General features: G+C 45.4%; 1 protein-coding gene across 1 annotated transcript; it reads left to right on the plus strand.

Moving 5' to 3' along the window:
* The first annotated feature begins 276 nt into the window (after positions 1-276).
* On the plus strand, positions 277-10,605 carry atxn1l (ataxin 1-like). Its single transcript, XM_030098843.1, has 3 exons — positions 277-403; positions 2,222-3,382; positions 4,619-10,605. The coding sequence occupies exons 2-3, from the start codon at positions 2,345-2,347 to the stop codon at positions 6,077-6,079; spliced, it is 2,499 nt and encodes an 832-aa protein (XP_029954703.1). The 5' UTR covers positions 277-403; positions 2,222-2,344; the 3' UTR covers positions 6,080-10,605.
* The last annotated feature ends 678 nt before the right edge of the window (positions 10,606-11,283 follow it).

The raw sequence follows: 11,283 nt of genomic DNA on the forward strand, positions 1-11,283 counted from the left end.
AAGTCGACATACGTTAAAAAAAACCTGAAGATTGTTCAAACTTTTCTTTCTTGTTACCAAGATGAATGCCTCTCATGTCTGAACAAACGGAACGAGTTTCATTTCAATATTCCTCGTCTGAAAATATTTCAGAGAACAGTAAACCAATGCTGTGAGCGCAGTGCACGTCCGCTCCAGCGTGCGCGTGCTTGATGTACGTCTTCTCTGCTGGGTGCGCGTGGTGGATGTTCATGCGCGTTGGCGGAACAACAGGAAGTTGAGCGAGCGTGGTGACGTCATTGGTGAGCGCCTCTGCTGGCCTTCGAGGTGGGCTTGACTCCTCAGCCCTGATTTCTTCATCAGTCCCTCCGCATATCAGCTTTTAGTTTCCCGGAGGAAAGCCCGTCCGAGATGACATTTGGAGGTACGTGCGCCAGACGACACGAAGCGGGGGGCGAGCGTTTGGGACTGTTAGGTTGTGAGTGGAGTCGAACTGGAGCCAGTCCATGGAGCTGTTAGCCGCTAACTAGCCTGGAGCTGTGGGCTGCAGCTCTGGGGGACTGGAGTTAGACCCAGCTGGACTCCTGCCGTGTCAGATACTCTCTCTGCTCGCTTTCCACGTCCGGAGTCTGCGTGTGGAGTGTCACGCTGTCACTCCGCTGTGCAAACGGCAGCGATGTGTGGTTCGAGCATCCTGCTAACATTAGCAGGCAGTCTGGAGCTAACGGTAAAGAGTGTGAAGTGTAGCGGGAGCAGGAAGAAACTGTTGTTACTGTGTTTAAAAAAAGCAGGTGTGTGGTTTCATGGAGCTTTGTGACTTTTGTAGAGCTTTGTTGATTCTGGCATATGGGTTGGTAAAGAATAAACCTGCTCTCTTGTGAATTCTTGTTTGAATGTGGTAAATCTGCTACATGGAAGAAGTCCAAGAATCCGTGATTTGACTCATGTTCAGGCGCTTCTCTTTTTCTCGGTTTAATCCAATCGGGCTCGGATGTTTTACTCAATTTTAGCATGTGTGGGAGGTCTGATAAGCGGGGGCAGAATAATACAAATACACAGATCCCTGTTTTTATAGAAACTGAAAAAAGTGAAATTCTTACTCAGCATTTTTACGCCAGTGTCAAAAAAACAAAACAAAACAAAAAAACACCTTAGTCAGATATTTCTGTAGCTGTTGCAGTTTACAACGTGGATGATGTCTCCGAAGTAAGGTCTTCCATATATTCGTTTACTCACTCCAACTGCAGAAAAGAGGCTTCTCGACTTCTCTTCATCACACACCTCACGTTCAAGCTTTTTCTGGGATGACTCTTTCAGTCTTGCTTGATCAATTTTTCCATCTTAGGGACACTTCCTTTTCTTTTGAATGTGTCATACTTGTCATTTACGCACATGAAGGAATATTTTTCCCTGTTATTGTCACATCTGTTAGATAAAATTCCTCTCAAATGTGAAGTAATGTAATGGATTGTTTTTGTAAATGTCAGAGAATCCTAAAACACACCAGTGACTTTTTCTTTCTTTGTGCTATGCCACAAACTTAAAATAACCCCAAAATATTGTGTTTATCATCTAGGAAGACCAAGCTTACAGCTTTTATATTTAGTTTTATATCAACACATTTCGATTTGTTTTCAGGACATCATCAAAAATACAAACACAAATGTCCAAACTATCACAGTGGTTTTTTTTCTTCATTATTAGTTTTGAATTTGGTCTTCTCTGATTCAATTTTATAGATAATTTAAAGATGTTTAGTTTTGAAGCCATAAATGTTTGATTGTACATTGTTGGTAGATGGACGTGTGCACATACGTGATAGGCAAAATAGTTACATGAATATGACCAACTATAGAGAAATTGTAGCTTGGAAAACTGTGATAACATCTCAGGCAGGAGACCCCGTCAGCTCCTCAAGGCTCCATAATGTGACTGGCCGCCGCATCCAAGAAATAGAATGGGTCAATGCAGAAAAAGAATCTCCCCAAGCAGATTGATAAGTGTTAGTATTTGCCGCTGTATTTTTGCAATCATGATTTTCATATCACCGGTCTTTTGATGTTCAGTTTTCCTTTGTCACTCTTCCACAGATTTGGGGGCAAATAAGATTTGTTGATAAAGATAAATGTTTCTGGCTCAAACGACTTTTTGAAGTTGGAATTTTATTACATTTTCATACCAGCAGTGTTCGGAGGAGTAACACAAAGTGGTGACGTATTGTTTTAAATCTTGTTTTTCCCAGGTGAACTGCCAGACGAGGTCAGCCCGGTGATTTCAGAACTGGTTCCTGTACGGGCTGGCTGGCTTGCTAGTTTCAGTTCCCGCACTGTACAGTAAGGCTTCCTGCTCTGTCAGAGGGATTGCAATGAAACCAGCTCAGGAGCGTAACCAGGAGTGCCTACCTCCGAAGAAGAGGGACCTCCCCGTCAGTAACAGCAGCGGAGCTGGAGGCACCGGGGGAGGTGGGGCTGCAGCGGGAGGCGGAGGCATCGGCGAGGATGAAGTGGTCTCCATCCAGAACTCTGCAGCCAGCAGTGACTCTCAGGGAGGGACCCAGTCTGGGGATTGGCTGCGAGCTCAGTCGGGGCTTCACTACGGAGTGGATAACTCGGACGGCGTGCCGGCGGTGCCCGTTGACCAGTACAGTATGCTGTACAAAGTGGCCCTTCCGTCTGTAACCTACTCACCCACCAGTCTGCACCCGGTGTTGAGCCACATCTCCCCCGCCTACACTGTCCACTCTCCCCTCCTGCAGCATCCGGGCCTTTCCTATCCTCCTCTTGGTTATGCACAGATTCCTCATTCCTCTCTGCAGTTTGTCAGCTCCCCATATGCAGCTGTACCTTATGCTCTCCCCCCTGGCTTTGTGCCGGGATCATTAATCTCTCCCTCAGGCTCCATCCCTCAGCCCCACACCGTTTCCCACCTGGTTCCCTATCCATCTGTCATACAAGAAGGTGTCGTTTCCCCGCCGCCCCAGGCCCAGGTCGCTGCTCACACTTTAACCAAAGTTGCAGCTTCAAGTGGCGTCCCACTGATGCTGCCCTCAGAGCAAGCTGCCCAGCAGCACCTCGGTACCGTCGGAGTCCTGCCCACGGCGGAGCTGGGCTCCCGGGGGATGCCGGTCTTCTACCACCCTCAGCTCACCAGGCCTGCCAACGCCAGCAGAGACTGCCACAGTTCCCACCAGGAAGGCGAGCCCGAGATGAATGGAGGGGACAAAGAGCAGGGGTCCCGGGACGCCGTCCCGGACTCCGTCTACACTGCCAGAAATACGCGCATGCTGCAGGTAGCGTCCGGCGCTGCGGCACAGGAGCACAGCCAAGACAAAGCCGCCCTCAATCGACGGCTGGAGGAGAGAAGCTCGCCGGGTCAGCGCAGCACACCAGACAGCGACCTGGAGGTGAGAGCCGCTGACAGACAACAATGTTCTTTTAGCAGAAAAGTTCAACAAGCAACTGATTTACATTTAAGGGATTTAGAATAACTTCAGCAATGAAATGAACAAGCAGCATGAAATACAGATTTTTGAATCTTTTCTTTTCCCCCTTTGTGATCAGAAATTGTGTAAGAGCTTGATTCATTTTCCAGCATTTTTCCCCTCCCCACTCTGAAGTCAAAATCTCCTCTGCTAACAAGGTTTACCAGAGCAAAGATTATGTGTGCTCAGCAGCAGCACTCTTAATGTGAAAGGAATTAAATACCCTTCAGACAAAACACTCATTTTAAAGCACTTTTGTAAACGTGGTTGAATGCCTTCTAAGTAGTTGTCAGTTGTTTGAATAGCCTGTTTGTTTACAGGATTCGTTACGTTGTGTGCTGGTGTCTCATGGCCTCATCACAGCCTCTTTAAAGCCCACAGATGTTTCAGGAGCCTGTCTTGCTCCGCCTCATATTGTCTGTGCTGTGTCCCTACGTTATTTATGTACTTTGATAAGACTTGTTAACAGGATAATTTTAGACTCCTTTATTGTCCCAACGCAACACGTTTTTCTTTTCTTTTTTTTTTTTTTTTTTTTGGTTTCTCGGTTCAAGAAAAAACCCACAGTAAATCCTCCTGAGCTGCTTTCAGGGAATCGTGCGTTGTTTCAGAAATGAGTAAAATCATTTTTTGTGTAACAATGCTAATGACTGATCAAGGGTTTTATGTTAATCAGCCACTTGTGAACATAATTGGGATAGCTTTTTAAAACGTTGTCTGTCAGAATGCCTGTTCATTGCTTGAATTAGTTTCTTGGGTAAAACTTCACTTGAAGCACCCCTGTATAACACATTATAAGTATATTATAGCATTGTATAACTATAGTTATAAACACTTGTAAATTATCGCAATGCTTTATAACATCAGGACCTAACCCTAACCCTAACCCTAATCCTATGCTGTATGTTGGGTTATAAAGCATTGTGATCATTTATGAGTGTTTATAACCACTTTTAATGTGTTATACCGGGTGCTTCAAGTAAAGTGTTCCCGTTTCTTGGAAAAGAGATTGAGGATTTGAAGTATATTTATTTTAATCTTGGACATATTTGCTCACTTGCGTCCTTGGACCACTAAGAGAACGGTCTCTCCTGACATGTTATAACTGTGTTTAGGGTTTTTCCAAAGTTGTCTTACACTCGTCGCTTTTCCTCGCAGGTGCAGCAGGTGGTTGGTCGCTTGGCCTTCTCCAGCCAAAGTGGTGGTGCAATGCGGAAAGAGGTCTCCTTTGCTCCCTTGAACCTCTCTCAGGGTGGCCAGAGAGCCAGAGAGGCGAGCACAGGTGCCACTCCCGGCCGGACTGCATACGTCGCCCAGCCAGCGGGTTACAGTGATCCCAGGGTCCCTGGTGTTCAGCAGCAAGCGGGGCAGCCGGGCCACGCCGTCATGCTCGCCAACGGACAGCCGGTTCTCATTCCTCTGGAGTATCACCAACACCAAACGCCACAGCAACACTACCCAGGACAGGCTAACGACGTCTCAGCCAGCCACGCCTCTGCCACTAACCCAAGCTTTAAAGCCTCTGATTCTTCAGCCAGAGTGTGCCTCCCCGTAAGGGCGGATCCAGTCGCAGCTCAGCAGCAGGGTCACCCGCCAGCTCCAGCTCAGCCCACGTCCGAGGCGGCTCAGAACGCGGCTCCCAGCCTCGGTCCCACCCCGGCTCCCTGCAACCCCTCACACTTCATGAAGGGAGCGATCATTCAGCTGGCTACCGGGGAGCTGAAGCGTGTGGAGGACCTGCAGACTCAGGATTTCGTGCGCAGCGCCGAGGTGAGCGGCGGGCTGAAGATCGACTCCAGCTTAGTGATGGATATCCGCGCCAGCCAACAGAGGCCCGGCCTGGTGTCGCTTCATTTCACCGTCGGCGAGCAGCAGAGCAAAGTGACCATCGACGTGCCGCCGGAACACCCCTTCTTCGTGTTTGGCCAGGGGTGGTCGTCCTGCAGCCCCGAACGCACCGCCCAGCTCTACGGCCTGGCCTGCCACCACCTGCAGGTGGGAGACATGTGCGTGTCCATCACTCTGCAGCAGCAGCAGCAGCTTCAGCCGCAGCAGCAAAAGCAGCTGCAGCACCATAATTCACAGCAGCAGCAGCAGCAGCAACCGCCGCCACAACAGCAGCAGCAACCGCAGAACGTGTCCAGGACTTTGAGTAAAGCCAACGCTGCATCAGGACCTGGTCACCAGCTCATGGGGCCTCCGGCCCCTCAGCAGTCGCGTCCGCAGTCTCACTTCAGGATTGATCGCATCCACAGAGAAAGACAGAGGGATGGAGAGAGAGACGGGATTAATAAAGAGGAAGTCACACATTTAGGAGCCATCGGGCACGCCGAATCGCCGTTAAGACCGAGTCGGACCTCTGCAGAGCACCCGAGGAGCCAGAGCAGTTACCACTTGCACACAGAAGCCTCTGCCTTCGCAGACGCGGGGATGGCGGCGATGCAGGCGGCTGCAGGTGCCTCTCAGAGACGCTGGTCTTCACCGGGCCTCCAAAGATACAGTATGAAGGGAGACGAGGGGCCACGCCCTCAGATCATCACCTCCGGCCATTCAAGGCCTTCTTTCATCCCCCAGGAGGTCAAACTGTCCATCGAGGGGCGCTCTAATGCAGGGAAGTAGCATTACATCTGGTAGCAACTATTAAGAGACTGCCACAAAGTAAGAATGAATCTGACAAGGTGAGGGGGAAAAAAAAAAAAGAGTGCGAATGTAGCCTCAGAATGTTTGAGATTTTGCACACCTAGAATATACAAAAAAAAAGAAATACAAGACGGTTGTCTTTTCTGTTGAATAGTTCTGATCTGGTTTGGTTGTAAATCAGCCACCAGTTGTCTGGTTTGCGAGTCAGTCTGAAAGGGACATGAAAAGCTGAGTACAAAGTATGTAGCCGATGAAATGCCGACCGTAGTGGTCCTTCCACACTGCGTTTCCACTCTTCCCTTTATCATCTCCTCTCATGCCCGGAAGTCGCCATTGCTTTGAAAACACTCTTGCTTCCTTTTTGACGACATTGTCTCTTTATAAACTGCAGATAGCACAGTGAAACTACCAGCTCTGCCGGTTCAAATGTTTAAACAAAGATCACAGCCGAGTGACTTTGTTTTGTTTTTTTGTTGTTTTTTTCCTCCCCTGCTCTCTAAGGATCCTGTTTCCATCAGAAGCATTTACCCAAAAAGAGTAGAGTTGCTGACATGGGCATCTTTCCCGGTGGCGTTGGCACCGTCGCCGCTGCCGGTGTAGCTTACATTATGCTTCTCCAGCAGGATTAGAAAAACCTCTGCTGTCAGCAGAGACACTCGCTCCCTTTCCTTCCTGTTTCTACTTGGATACAGTTCTGGATCTTCTGTCAATCCGAGTGCGGCGCGCCCCACTTGTCTGGCAATCAAATAGTGATAAAGCAATCAGTTTTTCTATTCAAGCAATCCATTTCCTCTCCTTGTGATCTGCTGTCATGAAACAGTGACGGGCTGCTTTTGGCCTCATAAATGTGCAGATGGTGTCAAATGCAGGAAAAACTCACCAAGCCTCTCGGTGACGGGCCTCAGTGCTCCTCGGCGTTGGTGGCTGCGGGGATAAACATGTCTCTACCCAAAGAGAATCCTCTTCCTGGTGTTTCTGAATCTCTTGCAGGTTTTTCAAGTGAGCTGATAAAGCGACCATAAGTGGCGTTACAGTTCACACAGCTCCGCTTCGCTCAAATTTCTGCATTATTTGGCAAAACTCTGGTCTGTTTCCAGTTTGGCTGGCATATTTAATAAGTCCATTTGGTCTTAAATCGACTTTGAGGTCACGTCTGAGTTGGGTGTGTGTGTGTTATATTTCTAATTGAAGCCACATTTTTTTTTTAATCAACTGACTTTTCTCGCTAAGGAGCGTAAACTCCTTAAAAACTCAGCGTTGACACAATGCCCCCAGAAACTGGAACTGCTGGGAGGAACAATCACTTGGTTTTTCCTTTAATTTGCCACCATTTTGCATGTGTGCGTTTGGCCGAGAGTGCAGATTTACCAGTTTTAATGTGAGGAAATAAGATTCATCTGTGTGTCATGGTGTCACACTGCATTAAGTTGAACTCCCCCCGTGAAGAGTGATCTGTCGTCCAGCTGCCGCTCCGCTGGACTCCAGAGCTCCCCCCGTTCAGACCGCTGAACATTAAAGCAATTTGAAGACACATATTTAATGAAGAAGGCACAGAAGCCTTCAACAAAGCCACCTGAGGATATGAACCATAGGAACATCACGCTGTCTTGTGTGCTCGGCTTCATTTTAAGTTACCAAATTAATGCAATAGTTGTTTTATTTTATATAAATGTTTTTTTTTTTTTTTTTTTTTTTTGAGCAGGTGTTCGCCCCGCTCTGTACTGACCTCCCTTGAAACCACTCGCTACGCTGTACGCAGCTTGCTAAATCGCTGTACGTGTAAAGGGGGATCTCTTGCATTTGACTGACTGATGGGGATGCTCGATTCATTTCCACTCGTTCAGTGGTTTTACAGAAACGCCTGGCTTGGTCGAGCCCAGACCCGTTCATGAATCTCCTTTTCTCTCCATCTCACTGATATTCTTGAACCTGAGGTGGGTTTTTACTGAGAGTGCATCTCCAGACCCCCCCCCCCCCCCCCCCCCCCCCCCCCCCCACCTCTGTTTAATCTGTTTAGTTTCTTCTTGATCACATTTGTTTCTTTGCTTTTTTTTTTTTTTGTACCACCGTTTCTTTTGTCCAGTGGATTGTAAGATCGTGGTGTATTGCACATAGCAGATGTCATCCAACACTTACTGACCTTGAAAAGAGGAATCACAGTAGAGTAAATGTTTATTTTTTAATGAAGGGAATACGTTTGAAGTATTGTTGTCTGTGTTTTGTGGTAAGCTGGGGAAAAAAAAGATACAAACTGACCTGCATTTCTAACTCTGTTTACAAATTAGCCACGATGAATGCTGCAGTTTCTTCTTTCTGACGTACTTTTTACTGTTTGTCACAAAAAAAACAAAAAAAAAAAACCACAAAAAAGCCAAAAGGGTGAAATTGACAAGTGCAATTAGACCACACATAAAATCATCCAGAGGTTTATAATCAGGCTACATTCCTCATGCAGACATTCCCGTCTAAAAGTGTGTTATCATCTTACAGTACCAGAGAATCGTGCGTTTTTCTCCAGTGTTCAGCAGCGTCGTGAAGGTCTGTGTGTAAATCCTGGTGTTCGTTTTGCAGCCTGGATTCGTATCCGTGAGACTTTCATTCTCCGCTTCGGATCGTACTGCATCAGATTAGACTGCGAAAGTGTTTTTGAAAGCTTTGATTTCCTTCCAGTTAACCCATTTTCTACACACACACACACACACACACACACACACACACCACCTTCAGCTTCGCTCACGCTGTAAGCAATATACTTAATACCTGACAACATTTCATAGTCTTGGCATCCTCTATGCAGTAAACTCAGTATTGTACCCCTCTCTGTCTTACTGAGGCAGTCGCCTGATGCAGTCCTTCTATGCTGATGTCTGTTTGTCGGACTTTCGCTTTAAATGACCGTTAATGTTGTTGTTTTTTTTTTTTAAAGGAATTTAAAGAAGTGTTTTGCTTTCTGCTCCTCGTCTTTATAGCACAGCGCTGAGTGACAGATCAGTAAACTTTTATTGTCTTTCACAAAGCCACAGATTCCAAGCCAAATCACTTGAGACGAGTGTCATTCAGATTTTGATCCGTTGTTTTTTGGCAGGATCGCCAAAGCCACTTCAAGCTTGCGTGTTAGGTCAAGATGTGTTTGAGGTTTTTTTCGGTGCGAGCCGTGCCAACAGTGACTTTACCTCCTGTTGACTCTCACAGCTGACACCCCCACCCCCCCACCCCCCCCTCCGTGTTACCCTCAGCCTTTTTCAGGTTTTGCCCTGGACTCAAACCAAGATGTCTGAATTTTATTCACATCACTGATAGTCTGTTGCTGTAAGTAATTGCACTAAGAAGCCCTCCTTTACAGTGTTTTGAAATCTGTTGGTAAATTGAAGAGTTTGAAAATGTAAAGCACACAGAATCATCGGTCGTGTGTTGTTGTTTTTTTTTTTTCTTTTGTAGATAGATGTATTTTTTTTGTATAGATAGCTTTGACGATGCTTGTCGATAATGCCTTAAATTACTGCTTTGTACAATGTGTGGAACTGAACTGTTTCTGGTTAGACTGCTTTCCCTTTTCAGGTCGCACACGAGCCAATCAGACGTGTCGATCCTCGGCTCTTTGTTCCTCTCATCATGTTTATAGGTGTCAAAGTGTCACAGGAGCGAGATCTCTGGTTATTTTCTACTTTTTTTTTTTTTTTTTAACATTCTCTATGCTCATACCTGAAATTCAACTCCCATAGTCTCAGTATATGGAAGTGAGACAAATTGATTCTCTTCTCTGCACTTTTTTTTTTTTCTTTTTTCCAACAAGACGACGCGAACAGTGTCAAGTTTTGGAGTGCGATCCATCGATTCCACACATGCAGAGACAGACATGCACAGATCTGTTTTATTATTGTTGTTGCACAAGAGCTGTAGGGTTTCTTTTTTTTTTTTAAATTGGATTGTGTTTGATGTCTTGTGCTCTTTTAACAGTCTCTGGACAACAGGAAGTGGATCAGTCAGAACCTGACGGTCGATTACATTGCTCGTTGGGGGGATTTATTTTGCATGAACCACTTTTCCGTTGATCCGGTGCGCAAAAAGTGAACTTGAGACGGTTTTAGACTCGCCGATGTCGAATTTCATCACGAAGATGGTTGAAAGTTTTAAAGGACAGCGTATTTTCAGATTTGACATGGTACCTTCTCTTTTCGTTTCTTTTCGCACAAGGCGACTCTGCTTTTCATGTAATGTTAAAAACAAAACAAAAATGCATTTTTTTTTTCTTCAAAATGCCTAAATCTGCAAAATATATGCAATTATGTAAATGTAACATTCAATCCTCAAGTATAATCCAGGTTGTATGAACTTTGTATAGTGAGTTTTAATATCGTATGGCCGTACCAATATGTATTGATCTTTATCAGAAGCCTTAGAGTTGTCGACCCAAAGTGCTCCCTTAGAAAACCCCACACCTACCTGACTTTAACAAAGCATTAATATCTCTATTTTGTTGCATTTTCATTTCTACCCTTTTTGAATAAAATAGATTTGTACTGTATATTTGTACCTCTCTGTGAACTACTTAGAGCGGTTTTTGTTGTTTTGTTTTTGTTTTTTTTTTTGCTGTTTTAATTCTATGTACTTTAAGGACACAAAGATATTGTATTTTTATTGTTACAGCTAACTTGGAGACATTGCATTTATCATGTTTGTTAAGTAAACACAATATAATATATATAAATATATAAACAAATATAAATATGATCAATTGTTTGTCTGCTGCATTTCTTGAAATCTGTTTGTCTCATTAAGGTCAGAGTACCTGAAGTTGTTTTGTTCAAGTAACAGTATTTCAGCATGAGCGGAAACGGTTCCACTGCCACATTAACTTCAGCGGCTTACTGATAAATGAATACACACACACATGCTCAGCTTTAGGGGTTAACAGAGCAGAGCAGTCACACTGTGCTCTTCCTCATGTGGGTAAAGGCAGCCACAGCGATGAGCCGCTGGCTGTGGGATTCCTGAACCTCGAAGACACACTGAAGCTAAAATCAGGTCACCAGGAATCACTACAGGATCTTAAATCTCACTGGATGGATTCTGTATTTTTCATGCAGTCTTCAAAATATAGTAATATGTTAAGATTAACTTTTGGAAATGACGTGACCAGCAAAGATGCTCAATAATATTCAGTTAAATACAAATCAAATGCA

This window comes from Salarias fasciatus, chromosome 1, assembly GCF_902148845.1.
Source record: "Salarias fasciatus chromosome 1, fSalaFa1.1, whole genome shotgun sequence".
Taxonomy (NCBI): Eukaryota; Metazoa; Chordata; class Actinopteri; order Blenniiformes; family Blenniidae; genus Salarias; species Salarias fasciatus.